The sequence below is a fragment of the Mus musculus genome, chromosome 3, assembly GCF_000001635.26.
Source record: "Mus musculus strain C57BL/6J chromosome 3, GRCm38.p6 C57BL/6J".
NCBI classification, from domain to species: domain Eukaryota; kingdom Metazoa; phylum Chordata; class Mammalia; order Rodentia; family Muridae; genus Mus; species Mus musculus.
This window is the reverse complement of record NC_000069.6, coordinates 85,661,725-85,680,623: the sequence shown is the minus strand read 5'-3', so window position 1 is coordinate 85,680,623 and position 18,899 is coordinate 85,661,725. Positions and strand designations below refer to the sequence as shown.

Below are 18,899 nucleotides of genomic sequence, written 5' to 3'. Positions count from 1 at the left end.
TACTGCAGTAGCACAGTTGTTCTTTACTGAGTACTTCCTATTTCCTACTCTACTTCGTGTGGATGCCAGAGAAAAGCACCCGAGAGGACCTGTGCAGGAGACCTCTGGCTCCCTCCCCTCCCTCTGAGCTGCAGATTGTCTTGTTCTACTTCTGGAATATGCTACCTCGTAGGATGATTGAAAGGAACAATTGTGGTGATATCCACAAAAGCATTTTGAAACAATGTGGGGTGTTATATATACTTAGAGGATGGGAACCTTCTAGAAAATATATTTTAAACTCATAAAAATTATGTCTTTTCTGATTTAGAATCTGTCCCTGAAGCGAGGGCAACAAAGAACTTTATTCTTCTAGGCATTTAAACTTTGTTGGAAAGAATATAAAACTAGGTTATAATCTACCCTTTCCATTTTTGCCTGCTGTGCAGTTGTTTGGCTGCGCATGATAAGCTTGGGGGCCCGAGAGCTTGTGAGCAGCATGGTTGTGTGGATCCCTCCTAATGAAGTTGTTACGTGGTAAATAAATTACCATATCTCTGTCTGTTGTGCCTTAAGTGCTCCTAAATATTGATACTTCAGAGTAGTATTCTATTAATAACTGATACAAATTTCTCCTTTGGCCAAGTGTCAGAGGAGTCCGTTGAGATGAGAGATTTGCAAAGAGAGAGAGAAATCCCAGGAGAAATGGCCCCCTTGGGTGTGTGCACCTGTGAGAGGCCAGACAAAGACCGGGAATATTGGTGGGCAGGGGTGTGACAGACCCTGTGCTCCGGGAGTGTCCCAGTTCTGGGGAAAATCAACTGCTTGGGCCTGGGTTGGCATCTCTGAATCCTCTTAGTGTATCTTTAGCAAGTTTGTGAGCTCTGTTGCCTGTCGTGTCCAGATAGGGGCAGTTTTACTTGAAGAGAAGCCGTGTGCACAGTTCAGGCACACCTCTGTCCTGCAGAGGAGCTGGGGGACAGTGGCAGAGGTGGACAGCCAGCCCAGGGAGGGAGGAACAGGAGAAACATGGCCAGAACTATGGTGAGCAGTGAAGATCTCTGGAACCTCACTTGCCTGCTCGCAGTCAGTCTTCTGTCTACGGACTATGCTTCAGTCCCTCGCCTCTGCCTTCTGATTGGTTGTTTCCTTGCTAGGTTATCAGTAAGCATGTGTGCTCTGTGTCACCACTTGTTACTCACTGGCTAAAATGAATGGTGACCTATTTAAAAAAATATTCTTTGAGAATTTCTTACATGTATACAATGTGTCTTGATCATATATATCTACCTCCCATACCTCCTCCTGCTCCACATCCCGTGTCCTCTCCAAAGCTCATAAAACCTACCTTCCTTTCTTTCTTTCTTTCTTTCTTTCTTTCTTTCTTTCTTTCTTTCTTTCTTTCTTTCTTTCTTTCTTTCTTTCTTTCTTTTGGTGATGGCTGATTTTAATAAATAATGCCCAATGAAAGGTGGTAGAGGGTTGAGGAAGTAATGAAAATATTTGTGTGCATGCATACATACACACACACACACACACACACACACACACACACACACACACACGCGCGCGCGCACGCGCGCAAGTAAATGCACCTCCCCCTCCCCTCCCCAGTATATTGGGTAATAACTTAATCTGGCTATTGAAGTACGGTACTTCCTAATCTGTGAGCTGTGTGTGATGCTATAGACGTAAAATCCCAGTACTCATGAACCTGCAGCAGGGAGAAAACGGGCTGGAGGCCATTCTGAGAAACACAGCATTTCCATCAGTCAGCAAACACGTGCAGGGGTCTGTAATTATTACTTCCTAATGTAAATAAAATCTCCACACAAAATTATCAAATAGTCAAAAGATGGCTTAATGAAAAATACCTGTACTAAATGCCTACGTGATTTTTCTGCTAGCATCAACCACAGTATATTCCTGTTTATTGTTTGAGATACTTTTAGAGTTCTGTTCCTGATCTCTCAATGATGGATAGACACAGGGCTAAGGTACAGTGTGCCCTCTTACCCTTGATTAAAAAACAAAAAAACAAAAAAAACAAAAATCCAAAGGAACAGCAGCTGGGAATCCTAGCTTGTTGGGGGTGACTGTCCCCATTTACAGTCCACAGAACCTCTGCTTAAACCAACAGGGATGGAGTTCCTTCATTTGGTTTATTTAAAAGGAGATTCTGAGCCTCTGCTGAGAACATGCATTTTCAGAGTTATACATTGTCAACTCTTTCTTCTAAAATAATCTCAAGCTATCTACTGGTGGTATTTGATAAATAGCTTTATTAGTTTTGATCCAGTGTTCCATTTTCTTTAAAAAAATACTTCAAGCAAAGAGTAGAGGCATGTATATCAATTTAAGTCATGAGGGATGGTTGGTTTGAGCTGCAAACAGGCATTGAGCTCGTGCAGTCTATGAACTGTTGATTCCATGAATAGTTAATGATTCACGTGAAGACACAGTGAGTCCTGTGCTATCTGCATGGCTGTAGGCCTTACTCCACTGGGAAGAGAAGAGTTTGTGTCAGTGCTTCAGGACAGGCTTCCTTGCTGGCACCCCTGCCACCTTGGTCCCTTGGGATACAGCAGCCATTCCCTCTCCAAGCAAGGCTCTGATGAATTCACGAACATGTCTTTCTCCCATCCTTATCATTTGTGTCTGCTGTGCTGTCTTCCCTGCCCTGGCCCTTTTTCTGGATGCTGCTGCCTCACTCCCATTGTATCCTGAGCCCCGGTTGCCTGCATCCCTCTTCCCGTGCTATCCCCTCCAGCTAGCTGCCCTGAGGTCCTGGGACAACTAGATTCCCTGTGATTCTCTCTGAGTTCCAGCTGGGCAATGCTCAGACCGAGGTGGGGGAATGCTTCTCTCCCCGCTGTCACCCCAGTTACCAAGGCATCTCAATTCAGAGAGCCCTTATGAGGAAGGATGTCTTATTTCCACCCACATCATCCATCCTTGCTCCTGTAAGGTTCAGACACAGCTCTCCACCGAGTCTGAAGAAACCAGTCTTCTTCTTGTACTTCCCTCCCTCTCTGCTCCTTTGTTCTTGTTGCTTTCAAGATGCAGCTTATGAATGTAGATACTGCCACACCCGAGGTGACTGATGGGGTGAATCCAGCCCTTAGAAACAGCAGTGTGTGTGCCCGTGAGGGTGGAGGGCAGAAGGAAGGAGACAGGGTCCTGTTACCTAGCTACACTAGAATTTAAAACTCATACGGGGAGAGTGCTCTTGACGTGATCGCTTAGAGTGGATCAAGGGATTGCATGTTTCTCTCCCTGACTCAGGCTCCTTGCAGCAGATGGGCCGTGAGAACAAACTTAGGTTTCCTTCATTGGAATCAGGGGGAGATGTGAGGAAGCGCTCCATGATCACCGGCTCCTAACATGCCCTGTGAGCTGTGCTTTTTATCTTCTCCATGCGGTCCTCAGTCCCAGATTGTTTGCCTTTGTGCTGCCTCTTTCTCAGGAGCTGTATTAGGTAGTAAGCACATTCTGGTTTATTTAAAGATTGTGCTTGCTCAGATGGGAGCTTAGGCTACTGTGAAACTGGCTCTGGCATGGATCCTTCAACCTACTTGGTCCATCCTTGTTGAAATGGCTGGTGCGGTGTTTCTCGTTAGAACAGGCAGGCACTCAACATGTCCATTCTACCCATAAGTCTCACTAATATGCTCCTCTCTGTCTAAAACACAACCATGTTTTCTCTTCCCTGGGTTCATGTTAACGTGAGGATGCTTTCAGTCTCCAGCCAACCTGGGCATCAGGGCCCAGGGCTCCCCGCTGAGCTGTCAGGCATCATCTTTCCTCATGGTCATGGAGAACAGGAGAGGGTCTGGAGGGATTTGCCACCTTTACTTAGGGCCTATTCACTTAGAGTCAGTTTTAGGGATCATAAGACAAGAGTGCTGAAGCAGTTCTTGCTTGGGCAGCACATTTGCTGAGGAGGAAGATTAGACGTATTTGTCATGCGAGAGTAATAATGCTTCCAGGCGCACACACACAGGAGAGGGAGAAGAGCTCTGCCTTCAAGTACAGAGCTGGAAGTCTCCCTAGAGAATGTGGTGCTTCCAGATAAGACATTGTCAGGCAGAGAAGTGAGAAGGTTCACTCCAGGAGGAGGTTGCAGTGGACTTAAAGGCATAGGGGTAAAGAGAGAAATGTAATGAGGAAGGTCATAGGCTAGAAATGTTCCAAGAGAACAGTTCTGTCGGAAGGAAGAAGCTCTTAGCATCCTTTTAAGCAAGGCAGTGGATGCCAGTGGCCAGTGTGCTGGGTGGGGAGAGGGCGGGTCTTCCCCTGCTCATGATCCTTGTATGGTAATCATTCTGGTAGTGGTGGTAGGGCATTGCAGAAACACTGAATGCCTGCTCTTTGTCATTTCAGGTATCTGGTCCCCTGCAATCACATGATGCTGAGTCAAAGGTGGGCTGTGAAGGAGAGAGACTGTTACTCCGTGTCCGCTGCCAAGCTGCTTGCCTTGACCCCTGTCTGTTGTGCCAGTGGCATCACTTTGACACTTGGGAACCAAGAAAGGGATTATATTCTCTGGTCCAAGTGTATGCATGATGGCTCAGGTGGGAACACGTTAGGAATGGTCTTTAAACTTGATGTCACATCCATCTCTCCTGGCATGATGTATCTCTTTGGGTATAAGAAATAACTGGAGTTAAAGAGTAGTTGGAGCCTTTTCCCATTTTTAAGAGTTACAGGCTCTGTGGTTAGTATTCACCAAGACACCTGTCTTCACCTAGTCATTTAGCACAGATTTTTATCTTACATGTCCTTTTTAGTGGTATCTTCAGAGCCCAAATAGGAAAGTGTATGCTAACATGTCTTCTAAAACAGAATGAGTTACAGATGTTGAGTCTATAACCAAGGCAGACCTGCTTTTTAAGTTCCAAAATTTGAAGTTCAGATTAAACATGATTTTCCAAAACTTGCTAGCTATGTTCTCTGTGCAATCACATTTAAGGACAGGGAGGAGGTAGTGCCACCATTTACAGATGAAGAAACAGACTCAGGGAGGAGAGACTACTTGTTCAAGGTTATGTCACACGCAGCTTCTCTGAATCCACATCCCATGTTTGTTCTGCATCCTGCCTCTAGAGTTGCAGAGTCCCAGTGAGTGGTCTCCATAGCAAGCTGGCAGAATTGCTGTGTAGCAGTTAACAGCTAGGATTCTGATCTTACCACCTTTTAGGGGAGAATTCTTAATCATTGCAAACCTCCTCCTTTTATGTGTGAATAGTACCTACTCCAAAGGACTGCCCCCAAGGCACACAGGGCTCTTAGGAGGCTTTCTCAGCGTGGAGCCACTGCTCAGGAACTATTCCCAGGGATAGTTCAATGAAATGTATAAGAAAGGTGACACTAACAGGAGAATGGTAAACAAAGGGGCATGGGCTTCGTCTATACTCCTAAAGACTCAAGCCTGACCCAGTCAGGTAGAGATTTATTATGAAGGAGCACAGAGCTCACAAAGACATGGCACTGGAGTGTGGAGAGGGTCCAGAGCAGGCCAGTGCTTGAATCACCCATGACCCTGCCACAGCTGGGGTGGGTGTTCTTCTATCTGTGAGCACGTGAGGGAAACATGTCTATCAGATAGGATCATTAACTTCTATGCCAGTGATAAAGCTCTTACAATATCTGAGATGTTTAGGGGGTGGTGGAAGGCATAGTGTTCTCTAAGTCAGTCTTTTCTAAACATTTCCTTTGCTGGGAAATTACAAACTTTAAAACAGGTGCTTTCACAACTATTTCAGTAATGCTATTGAAATTTGTAATATGAAGTCAGTCGCCTTCAAACACAGGCCACTTTCTCTGTTTTGGCTTGACTGTGACTTGACTTCAAGAGAGCGTCTGCTGTGTGTCTACATCCTGAGTGTTGCCAACAAAGTGCAGTGAGTTAATTGTCTTTCCTGGAAGCCCAGGATTTTCCTACCAGAAAATCTGGTTATCAAACTTATGATCATCAGCCTTTCACTTTATTATCAAGACCAAAATTAAAATTAAGATGCTTTTAAGTTATCATACAATGTGGCAGGCACCACATTGGGAATGTTACCTCCTTGTCCAGGGAGATGGCCTTCATTGGCTCTCATTTCTCCAGGGACTAGTATTAGAGGGAAGGCAGGGCTCCCTCCTTTTTACGTGCCTAGTCTTGTTAATAGATGAATTTGGAAATGGACTCCGGAGGAAATGTAAAGACAATTTTAATAAAATTTGAGAGAGAAACACCAAGATAGGCAAGCTATAAGTCTTGGGAGTCGCCGGGAAGAGGGAGATGGGGAAGAGGAAGAGAGAGGCCATGCCATGTGCCTCTCAAATTAAGGTCCAAGAAAACAGATTCCACAGTAGATGGGCACTGGCCACATGGAGGGTCAGCAGCACATGACAAGGGTAGGGGTAGGGGCTTTAGAGAAAGAGTAAGGGAGCCCAGAGTTTGAGGAAAACAGTACCTAGGATTTTGGCTAATATCCAAGAGAAAGAGAGAGAGAAAAAAAGGACAAGTTAGTTTTCTGAACAATTTTGGAAAGCTGGTAAGCTCCAGAGCAAGGTCTACGTAAGAGGCTGCATGAGGGAAGGATTTCTGGGAAGATAAACACATCATCTCTTTAAGAGGATAATTATTCTTCCCCTCTCCTTAGCCCATCTTTAAACAAATCAGCTTTCCTGTGGGGTGGAATCAAGGCCAGGTGATTGACAGGCCCAACTAGATTAACCCTTGAGGAAGGAAACCATAACATGTAAAGTGGTGGTTTCTGGAGCAGATTAGAACATGTCTCACCTGGGACCAGAGGCATTATACATTGTTTGGCCAGTAGTCCTGAGGAGTGAACAGGCTAGTGTTTGCTTTTCTGGTGTTGCCAGGAAATGGGAGATGGGCTCCAAAGCTGACCATGACAGAGGGGACCATCCTTATGGCCTCTCTGACTGTCTAGCTACCACACAGCATCACCTAAGAGTTTTCTGTTGGCTATAGCCAGCACTTGGCCATTTTTGTTTTGTATCTTCTGTGACGTTTCTATCACTGTCTTTTTTTCTCTAATTCTGTTTTTATTATTCAGAAATAATGTAATCAACCATTGTTAGACCTAAACTGGTACCAGGTTCCCTGTGTGCACGAATTCCCACCTCTCTGATGCTGTCTGCTCTTGCACAGGATCTGAGGAGCAGCTGCTGCCAGAGACACCCTGCTCGCCCTCTTCACCTTCCCCTCCTCCCCCACCCGCCCCAGCAGCCTGCATTGTGGAGTATGGGAAGGCCCTGGACATCAGCTACCTGCAGTATCTGTGGGAGGCCCACACCAACATCCTCCACTGCATGAGGGACTGCAGAGTGTGGTCAGCCCTCTATGATGGGGACTCACCTGACCCTGAGACCTTTCTGCAGAGTCTGTCAGAGGAGAGCCGAGAAAACTCAGGTCACCCAGAGGCCAGACTCCCACAGCAGAGTGTTAGGACTTCAGGACAGACAAAGGACAAGAGCCAGTCAGAGCTAGAATGGGATGACAGCTACGACACTGGTATCTCTTCAGGGGCAGATGTGGGCTCCCCCGGGCCTGATGACGAGGTGGAGACCCCGGCCCCACCAGCACCTATTGATCCCCCCAAACACATCCAAGAGATGAAGAAGAACGCCATCCTCCTCTTCAAGGGGTCCTACATTGAGGAGTCAGACTTCCAGGATGACGTGATGGTATACAGGCTATGTGCTGAGAAGGACACAGAGGACACCACAGAGCCACAGAAGGACACTTCAGAGCCGCAGGGGGACACCTTGGAGCCACTGGAGGACACTTCGGAGCAGCAGGAGGACACCTCAGAGCAGTTGGAGGACACCTCAGAGCTACAGGAGGACACTGCGGAGCCGCAGGGGGACACTGCAGACCCAACCGCTGAGGCTCAGCCCAAGCTCCAGCCGGAAGCCCAGAGTCTCCCCACGAGCAATGGACCTCTCTCTAGTCCCGATCCTGAGACAGAGTCACAACCCAGCAGGGAGAGTTCAGACCTGTGTCAGAACACGTTCTCAGAAGCCAAGCCAGAGAATGAGCCTGGCGTAGCCTTAGCATTAGACTCGGAGTTGATAGCCACCACGTTTGAGGCGGAACCCCAGTCAGAATTGGCAGTTGTCAGCACGGAGAGTGAAGACTTCATTGCACAGTACGACCAGATCATTCAAGAACTGGACTCTGGCACTGAGGGCTTGACGGAGCAGAGCATCCCTATCTCAGAGCCCTCACTTCTTACACAGCAGGAAGAAAGGAGGGAAGAGTGCAAAGAGGAGGAGGACGATGACTTCGACTCCCTCATGGCGGCCACGCCTGCCGTGGAGGCCGGGTCATCCCCATTTGGTGTTGGAGAGGATACTGCCTTTAGCAGCCGCCATCCCGTGAGGACTCAGAGTACGCCGTTCACAGGTGACAACCTTAAGTGGCTTTGTGGGTTCAGCTTTTGAGAATGCTTGTGCTATGGCAAGAGAAAAGTGCGGAAGTGGAAGGTGAGGGTGTCCATTCACCTAACAGGAGTGAAATGTCTTTGCAAGGAGCGAGGGGGCAGCCATACAGTGCTGTTCTTACTATGATGGATTTGTTTATCAAGTCAGACTTTAAGTTCTGACGTTTTTTGTTTTTTGTTTTTGTTTTGATTTTTCGAGACAGGGTTTCTCTGTGTAGCTCTGGCTGTCCTGGAACTCACTCTGTAGACCAGGCTGGCCTCGAACTCAGAAATTTGCCTGCCTCTGCCTCCCGAGTGCTGGGATTAAAGGTGTATGCCACCACACCCTGCTCAAGTTCTGACATTCTTGATAAAGTCATAGGCCTGATTAGACCACACCAGAATCGAGTCATTATTTAAGCTGCATTTCCTTGAATCTAACTTGTTTTTGGAGAGACATCAGTTCGTGTCTGTTCCCAGTGGCCAAGCAGTGACGTCATGCTTAAAACACTTGTAGGATGGCAGCTGGGCAAAAAGGGCCATCGCCATTAGTTGGGCTTTTGCCCTAAAGGAAGGGCTCAACACCCCAAAATAAAACTAGGTTCACAGGTACTAACCACATTCCCAAAAGAGTTCCAGTGCTAACAGTGCCAGCAACAGGGAGGACCCGTGTAAGAGGCACAGGGCTGGGCTGGGCTATAAAGTGAGTGGATCAGCCGAGGAAGCATGAGAGAACATCATTAACTATGAAGCAGAGAAGTCGGAATCTGCAGATAGTAGCAGAGGGGATTCCCACAGATAAGAAGAGCTCAGAGTGCCACTGAAGGCGGGAGTGGGAAGCCTGGGTGGCAGGTGATAGCAAACTCAAGTCCTGGAAGTAGCTAGTGACATAGACGGACAGACAGTGGCCCTGTGCTACACTCTGGGCGTACCCTGGCTCTACTCTTCCCAGGTGTGGGGCATTGACACACACATACCTCCGCAGCCCTGTGAGGACAGACAGACAGACAGGAGGAAGGGCCACTACTGTCCCTTCTGATGGCCTCCTGAGACTCAGGCTTGGTGAGGAAGGACAGTGTTCCCACCTTCCGGGACTCCCACAGGCAGATTAAAAAGTAAAGTTTGCCTTCTGGTCTGTTCACAGAGATGTGCTGTGATTTCAAGGGGGTCTCCCTACTTGTCTCCCCCAATATTTATTCATTTATTTATTGATGCCTGAAGATGTATTTAAACAGGGAGACAGCTTTTAATTCCACAATTATCAGGCCTGAGCTTCTAGCTGAGATAACATTTCGGTGTGAACAAGTTTTAATTAAAATTCAGCCAGTCAGTCAATCATAAGTTAAAAGGATTTGATCATCTTAGGTCTCCCAGTCGATGGGGGAAGGGACAGTGTTGGGGGAGCTGAGTGAGGGAAAGAGGCCTATTTTTCTGACACACTCAACAGGGAGAAGTCCGAATGTCCTGCAACCTTTCTGTGGGACATGGGGACCAAGTCCTAGCTAATGAACGCTGCCCTTAGGGTGCCAGCTTTCTGACAAAATAGTTACATCCCTGGGGAGTGTGTAACTCAGGGAAGAAGTATAACTTAGGGAAAGCCTAGAAAACAACAGCATCACTAGCAAGGTTGTGTATGTGTCGTGCCCTGTGAGCTGATCAGAAGCAAGCTCCTTGGTGCAAGTGGTCTCCGTAAGGAAAGCCTTGTCTTTTTCCTTCCTCTTTGTGGAACATGTACACAGTGTCAGGAAACATCTCTCCTTGTGTGAGCCCTGTAGTTCTCAAACTTCCAAGTATGGGCTGAGGCATTGGCTCGCCTTCTCTCTGTCATGAGGAATCGTGAGGAATGGTCAGTAGAAATGAATTCTGCCGAGATGATTTTGCTTCCTACAAAACTCATAGGGTTTCATTTTTCCAGCAAAGAACTTTGTTTGCAGTGGGAAGCGGGTATCAGCCATTGTGTTCCAGGTTGGAAGGGAGCCTAGCGGAGGGAGGACGCAGCATCACAACAGGGGCTCTGCTCTGAGGGGGAGTCTGAGAGGGGAGCAGCACTGTGAGGTTTTGGCTGCAGAGACATGTCTGTTTACTGTAGACAGGACACTAAGACAAACAAAGGAAACACATCTGTCCAACTGTAGAGTGTTGACCAGTGCGTTTGTTGGGACTCCACATGAGGTGTGTATGAAGGGTTCCTTACATGAGTGTGGGTGACAATAGCCCATCCCACACGAGCAGTGCCTCACATCAGCTGCATCTCTGGAGGGTCTTGCACAACCCACAGGCAGCTACACCAAACAGTCTCCTCTCCCCGAGCCATCACCGACTACTCAGAGAACTTTGAGAAGAAGCCTCATGAGTCTTGCAGGTTCATGGGTTTTCTGAGCCTTGTAAAGTCCTTGGAGCCTTCCTCCTTGCTCCGGAGGAAATGGCTACACATCCAGCTGACAGTGTGCAGGCAGAGCACATGGAAGTGAGGAGTATGGCTCTCACAGGGCAGAGAGGTGGGAGAGGAAGCCTGGAAGCACTTGGGCTCTGCTTAGCGGGGGTGTTTGGGCCAAGCTGAAGAAGGAGGACCTTGTACCCCTGGCCTAAGCATTAAAGTTGGGGTGTGGCATGCTGGGATCCGAAGGAGCAGCCTGAATAGTGTTGTGGAGAGAGTGTGGGGATGGGAGAGGCAGCAGCAAGAACAAGTGAAGATGTGCTTATTATTAAGGCCGTTGCCGCCATTGCCTGGGCCTGGCCGTTCTGTTTCTAGAGCCACACTCACAGCTGTATTGATAGTTCTGTGCCACACATATGCATGTCCAGTCATCTATACATGTGTTCACAGACACACATGTCTACATACACACATACACATGAGAATGTTCACTGCAGTGTTGTTTATGATAAAGAAAGAATGGAAAGAACCCAACTACCCCCCAGGAGGAGACCAGACTGCTTATGCAACACTCGAAACAACCACATATTCTGCAGCTTTGAGACCATTCAGACAGCTTCCTGTGATGTGTGGGACATTCTGCAGGACATATTGTTAAGTGGAAAAGAAGTCTCCACAATAGAGGATCGGTAATGCTGTCTTTGTTTTAAAACCACGATACTAAAAGACAGACAGATGGACACACACACACACACACACACACACACACACACACACCTGGGATTATGATGCTGGCCAACAGCTCTAGAAACAGTTGGTCCAAATTGAAATTCTGACTCCATTATTTGCAAGTTGTGTATATTTAACCTTCTGCCTTATCTTTAAATGGGGATAAATACGTTCATCCCAGGATGATTTTATCGAATGAGTCAGGAGAAGCTCTTGGAATTCTGGCTTCTGTATAGGAACAATAAGTCAGAATTACTTTATTGTATATATACATCTCTGTAATACACTAGAATCTGTAACAAGAGTTTCTTCCAGAAGGTAGCTTGCTTTACAAGCCTTTGAACTATTTTAAAGGTGTACAAATATGTGTGAGAGTGTGTGCTTATATATGTATATATTATGCAGTTTTAATCTCTGTTAAAATAGAAAGTATGTTACTAGAGTCCAGGCAGGATGAGAAAGGACTCTGCCTAAGGCAGAGATACAGAGATAGAAGTGAGGACCATAGTCAGCCGTTTCCAAGGTTGGATTTGTGAACAGAGCTGAGTCACAGAGTCGATGGCAACTTTGGTGTCAGAACTGAGACATGCAGGCAGCCGACTGAGTACAGGGAAGGGGCTGAGCATGGGAAGGAAAGGAAGTGAGTGCTAGGGAGGGAAGCAGTGAGGTCACGGTCTCTCTGGGGATTGAAATATCCTATGTGAGTCTGTGCATCAGCTTCGCAGGGCTGTGGAAGTGCCTGAGATCCTCAGCTGTATTCTGTCTCACTGTTTCAGAGGACTCAGCCCCACTGCATTCAGTCCTGTGGTAAGGTAGCACTGCATCCTGGGTAGGATGCGGCCCAGCAGCTCATCTCATGGTACCATGGGAACAAAAAGGAACAAGGAAGATCAGGGTCCCAGCACACCCCATCAAAGGCCTGCCTCTGGTGACCCAACTTCCTTCTGCAAGGCTCTACTTCCTAATGTTCCACCACCTCCTAACAGTGCCACGAAGGGGAGCTCGCCTTCAATAGATAAATGGGCTGTTCATGCCCCCCTTGTAGTAGATACATGGGACATCCACAATTTAAACTAGTGGGTGAGGAGCTTATTGTCCTCCCAGGAGTAGAGGGAAAAGTACTCACCTTCTACTCCCAAGGTTGCCTGAGGTTTTCTGAGTGTAGCACTGTCTTCTGATTCTCAGAAGCATACAGTTCCCCTGGCAACTGCTTTTTGCTAAGCAGCTTTCTTTGATGTACTAGAAGCCAGCTAAGAATAAAGTCAGGATTCAGAGAGTTTAATGTATTTTTTCCGTTGCCCATGCCTAAGACTGATAGCACCATTGGTGGATTACGATGGCCGTCTCCTGGCCGTCAATGCACTGTTACTCAGGTGCGATGCTGATGGGATAACCCTATTCTCCACCATGCGTGGGATTTGCGCTCTTCGTCCCCCTTGGAGCCAGTGATGAACTGTGCATGTCTACCCTAGACACTGAAGGCTGGCAAACTTGTGTTTGTAGGTAGGATGGCTGGATACAGACAAGATTCTGGGGTCAGAGAAAGAAGTCAAACACTCACATTAGGAGCATGTTTTGCTGAGTGTTCCACCTAGTTGATTATGATTTTATTAAGATCCTTTTCTTCATATGGAAAGAAACAAATAAGGAACAAGATGTTAGTGACTGGGGATGGACTGAGGGTATGACACACAGACAGACAGACAGAAAACTAGTTAAAGTAGAAGGAAAGCAACTCAGAAAGCCAGACTTGTGCTGTGAGAAGAACCCAGGTGACATTTCTAGGGTTCTTAAAGGGACAATTACGAGTTGCTTTCAGACTGGGATTCCAGTCTGTGAGGTTTCTGGATATGTGTGGCAGACCCTCCCAGGTTTGTTTGGCAAAATTCTCCAAGGGTCATCAACCCCCCTTTCTACTCACATAGAAAGCAGATGAAGAGTTCTGCCAGCCCTTCCCAGGGGCAGCGTGGCACGTGAAGGGATCATACCTCGACAGAGGGTCGCAGCATCGCCCTGTCACTCACCCATTCTGGTGCTTGGCATAGTTGTCTGTTCTCACTTCTCAGAGACCCTGCTTCCTTTTAAGGGATTTAGCTGCTGGCAGAGTTCTGCATGAAGCATCTCGAGATGAAGTGTGTTTGTGTTAGACTCACGCTAATGGTGGTGAAGTGTTCATAAGGCGTGTTTATCTATCAAGGGCGATGTGCCTGTGCTATAAATATGCTGCAGCTTAGTGGCAGCATCGATGGCTCCACTGGGGGAAATGCACAATCGCCATCGATCTTGCTTAATGGAACACTTTTATGGCAAAAATTTAAAACATCTTCAAGTAATTTTATTAATTCCAGATTTATTATTTTTTTGTTTTCCTTGCTCTCAGTAAACCAACACATAAACCATATTAACTTGCTACCAACCTGAAGCAGAAACAGATTCTTTTTGCTTATATAGGTATCTTTTATAAACTGCTTTTTTAATTATTAGGCTTTTTTGTTGTTTGTTTTGTTTTTTTTTCTCTCGAGACCTCTATGTCACACTCGACCCCATTTCCTGAGACTGATCCTTCTTTCTCTCTGATCTGAAATGGAAAATGCAGATACCAAGTTGCCAGGAACAGCCAGGTCTCCAACCAGGACCTCCTCATTCATGCATGGACTCCTTCCCTTCCGACACTGAGGGAGAACCACTCAGGCATGTGCATAGGACAAGAAGTCCCTGGTCACATGTTGCTACTTGGTAAACATTACTCAACATGTTAGATATTCTCTACCAACACAAAGGCTTGTTGCTATGACACTTTCGGTGGCCTCTGACATCTGCATGCAGTCCATAGCATGGGGAGACAGTGAATTATACATTTTGATCACTGACAGAATCAGGACTATAGAACCAAAGGGGAAAAGCAATGCAATTTCTAAAAATTATTTGTTGTCTGAGCTTTTCAAGGTTCTTCATAGATTTCAAGGTACTCCAGGTGGTTGTGGAGTCAGGATGTCAACTCTCCTTTATAAGGAGAAGCAGACACATGTCCTCTGTGTCCACACCCTGGCTATGGCCCCTGTGACTTTGCAGTTCTGCGGACACTTGTCCCTCATGTCCAGCCAGCCCTGGCACTGTGTCTGTCCTCCCTGCAGGCCCATTCATCAGCGTGGTCCTGTCAAAGCTGGAGAACATGCTGGAGAACTCTCTGCATGTCAACTTGCTTCTCATCGGCATCATCACCCAGCTGGCCAGCTACCCACAGCCGCTCCTTCGCTCCTTCCTCCTCAACACCAACATGGTCTTCCAGCCCAGCGTCCGCTCGCTCTACCAGGTGTGTTACAGCCACGCCCATTCCTTCTGTCCTTCCCTTCCTCTCAGGACTTTGTTAACTTGGTTCCCTTCCCGTCCCAGCAGGCTGGCTGTATAGACGGTTCTAGACAAGCTGCAGTGCTTCATTTGGCTTGATGTTTTGAGAGTTCCTTACCAGGAACACAGGCAGTTAAAAATGAGCAAATGTCCAGTACCATAACAGTCCCTGTAATGAGGGATGGACCCGAAAGATGTATTGGTGACTGAGAGCAGACTCGGGCTGAGGAGTAATAGCATCATTAATGTGGTTTTTGACAGGTCCTTGCATCGGTGAAAAACAAGATCGAGCAGTTTGCTTCTGTGGAGAGAGACTTCCCAGGCCTCCTCATCCAAGCTCAGCAGTACCTGCTCTTCAGGGTGGACATGTCTGACATGGCCCCTGCGGCACTCACCAAAGGTCAGCCAGCTTTCTCCACTGTGCCTGTCTTAGCCTGTGCCCAGTCCCCCACATTTTGTTTGCAGGTGTTCTTGGAGTCTGGAACCTATATGCATCAAAGAACCTTTTTGTTTGTGTCCATCCTAGAACCACCTCTTTCTAGTGTTCTCAGATTTAAAAGGAAGTGCTCCTGCTCCCAGGCCTGCCCTTCCCCTCCATGGAGGATCTGGCTGCCCATCCATTTTCCTAACTGAGGTGGTTCAAGGAAGGAGCTGACATGAGATGTTGACAAACTGCAGTATATCAGCCCCCGCAGACTCCAGGGAGGCATCACGTGCACTCCTGGAACCATCTTTTGGCTGTCCCTGCCCTGCAGATGGCATCTGTTCTCTTTATTATATTTTTAGAGCATTTTGTACCAAAAACTAAACATGTTTCAGGACTCCAGGAGGCGGACACTGTTTGTTCGAATGAGGGTAAACGTGTAGTTTACCCTCAGCAATTCCTGCTTCGCTCAGCAAAGGGGAGGTGTTAGGTGGGTCATGGCAGAACAGAGAGAGGTGGGTGGCAGCGAGGTGTGACAGAGGAGAGCTGAGAATAGCCCGAGGCCTGGGGAGTACTGCTGCTTGGCCTGGTTTCTGGTTAGACAAATCTGATGGCCACTGTCTCCTGAGCTGTGACATAGGCAGGCCCTGGTGAGCACAAACAAGCGAATGTCCAGTATTGTTGTGGCCTACCTGGCCATGCTTGTCCAGGTATGGGACAAAGCTTCTGTGAGGCGGCTGAGCAGTGGGGAGACTGGGGCCTCCGAGCTAAGGCAGGTGACCAGAAACAAGGCTGGGTATGAGAGGCAGAAGCATGACTCTGAGAGAGATTGACACCTTCATAAGAAGCTCAGAAGAGCCCAGCACTGTGTGCAGCTACTGGCTCCTGTCTCTAGTGTCTGCTGTGTTATCCGGGTCACTTTGCTTCACTGGGTCTTATGTTCCTGTTTGTGGAGATGGGGCTAGGCACGAACCCAGGGCCTCCAGCAGGTTAAGCACACGCTACCACTCAGCAGTACTCTCAGCTCCTCTCTTGACAGTTAAAGGGAAGGTTTGCTCATCTCTCAGGCACTCTCTGGCCACAGCAAGAACTCTGATTGAGGTTCTTTTGGGGTACTACGCGGCAGATTTTAGAAGAAAGTTGGGCTAAGTACCACTGGTGAAATGAGGGGCCAGGTTTTAACTTGTTAGAATTCAAAAAGAGAAGGTAAGGCCATTGTGGGCGGGAGGGCTGTGTGCAGTGAGTGGGAAGGTGGGTCTCCACTCTGGGCTGTGCCCTTTGCCCAGCCCTGTTGCCTGGAGAGGAACGGAGCCTTTGTCCTGCTCAGCTTCTGAAGTCCTCTGAGTTAGTCTTTGACAGTCTGCAGCAGCTTTTCAGAGCCAGGCACCATTTCAGAAGCCAGCCCTGGCCCTGATGTGATGTGCACTTCCTTCTCCCTAGCTTTCCCTTCGGGTGCTGTGCATGCTTGTTGGGCCCTTTTGTAACTCAGGTGCCTGCAGCCAGAGTTGCTTCCCCAGTCAGCGTCTGCATTCTTAACTTCCTGGTGTCCCTTCGGAAAAGGCAGCCTCCTCAGGGAGCAGTTAAAAGGATCCCTGCTCTACAGCAGGAGGATGGAGAGGTTTCTGTGATGACTGAAGGGACCAGGTCATTGGCTCCTGAGGTTTAGTTACTTTCTCAGCAGAAAGGAGGAGAAGGAGGAAGAAAAGGAGGAGGAAGAAGAAAGAACTCCCACTCAAATACATTAAAACTACACAATAATAGTGCCATGACCCGACTTAATGTAAAGACTCCTTTAACTGAGCTCTGATTCTAGAAGGTGGCTAGATGCTAACCCATTTTACAGCAAAGGAAACAGCCTTGGTGATCCAGGCCAGGGTAATCACTCAAATCTGCCTACTTGTGACACATTGAAAGGCCATCTCCTGGTGGTAAGCCAGCTCGGGTCCACCCCAGGGGATGCTGGAACTGCCTGAAGGATGTCCCTGTAAGTCTTCGGACCCCTTTGCTGCTCTTCTGTGTCATGAACAATGATTTGTGGATTCAAGCTGGGCAGGCAAACCTTAGCAGTGACATCTCCAATTCACAAGTCACGCTAGATGTAAAAAATCCACAAAGAGCATGGTTTAGCGAGCAGGGTGGGGTTGAGTTGGGAAGTGGAGGTTAGGCGTGAGAGGCAGCTCTAAGGAGAACTTGAGTGTGGAGGAGTGGGGGGTTATTTCCTTGGTCACACATTCTGCAAAGTGTTGTAGGCTCCCTGGATAGACTGGCCAGGGTTTGTGAGACATTCTCAGGGGGCTTGGCTCTTGAAAAGAGCAGTGTGTGGCTGAAACCCTGTGCCAGCCTCCAGTGAATGGGGCAGGGACCCGGGCAGAGAGGGGCTTTCGGGAAGTGAGTGGCAGCTGAAGTGGGCCACATGCAGTCTAGTGTGGCCCCTGTGTATTGATACCTGGTGACTCACTTGATCATTATAGCAATGCCATGAGCTTCTGACAGTCAGAGGAAGTGAGAGCACAGAGAGGTGAAGCCACTTGCCTGGAGTAGCCCAGCTGGTAGGTAGGTCACAGAATCTGTGCTCTTAGCTATAGTCCCAGTGCCTCTGAAGCTTAGTAAGATGTGGGTGAAGGGAAATGTGGGGACGGAGCTGCAGGGGACGAGGCAGCCAGCACAGCATAGATTCCAGTCTGGGTGTTCTGATCCCCAGTGGATCCAGGCCAGCTTCCCCAGTGAGCTCCGATGGCTCGTGGGAGACCTGAAGTGTCTGAGGACCAGTGTGGGTGGGTCACCAAGGCTGACCTTGGGCCTCTGCATTGTTAATACCCCTGATGGGGCTAGAGGGAGCTCTGATAAGAGATAGTAGGAGACAGATTCTCAACAACTTCTCTGTGACACGAACTGTGATATGCTTTAATCCAAAAGGATATTTAAAGCAGCAAAGTAGAGGATTTTTTTTAACACTAAAGACTATAGTAGTGAGATGTAGAAAGTACTATAAATGTCAAGAATTTTTAGTGCCGTCGTTAAGCAACACTCTGAAAAGTGTTGAAAAATGGGGCTGAATTCTAAAAAGCAGCCAGAATAATGAAGAGCCTGGATACCGTGATTTGGGAGGGTTGATGGGATCATTTGGGGAGGGGCAGAGGTGGCATAAAGAACTCCTACAAACATATGAGGGCTGGAGAGCTCAGGAATCAGTCAGGGAGATTGAACCATTTTAATTAGGAGAACCGATTTGGTATAAAAATGCAAATCAGCTGGATGTGTTGGAACCTGGGCTCGTGCCATCTTAGATTTATGTTGCTGAGGGAGACACAGGCCCCTGGAGCCCTCTTTAAGTGCTGGCTGTCCAAGCCCTTTGTTGCCATTAGATCCTGATGGCTGTGTGAATTCTTAGCCTAGTCCATCCCATTATCTCTGGTGATCTAGAGGGATCTCTTACTCTTCTTGTGTTCTGGAGGCTAGAGGACCCAGACAGAATGGGCTGGGGTTTCTGGGAAGCTGAGGTCAGAGCAATAGCTGCAGAACACAGGAGTTTAAGGAGCTGCACCTGGTGACCAGGGTGGCCCTGGCAGGAGTAGAGTAGTTGGCTCAGTACTGGGTATCAGGA

General features: G+C 47.8%; 1 protein-coding gene across 3 annotated transcripts in view; it reads left to right on the top strand.

The window, feature by feature from the left end:
- Fam160a1 (family with sequence similarity 160, member A1) overlaps window positions 1-18,899 on the top strand; it is a 125,240-nt gene that overhangs the window by 104,679 nt on the left and 1,662 nt on the right. For all 3 annotated transcript variants that reach the window (XM_011240082.2, XM_006501333.3, NM_172682.3), the window contains 4 exons: window positions 4,363-4,553; window positions 7,145-8,401; window positions 14,658-14,836; window positions 15,133-15,271. In XM_011240082.2, the coding sequence (XP_011238384.1) occupies window positions 4,363-4,553; window positions 7,145-8,401; window positions 14,658-14,836; window positions 15,133-15,271 (1,766 nt within the window). The remainder of the gene's footprint in view (window positions 1-4,362; window positions 4,554-7,144; window positions 8,402-14,657; window positions 14,837-15,132; window positions 15,272-18,899) is intronic.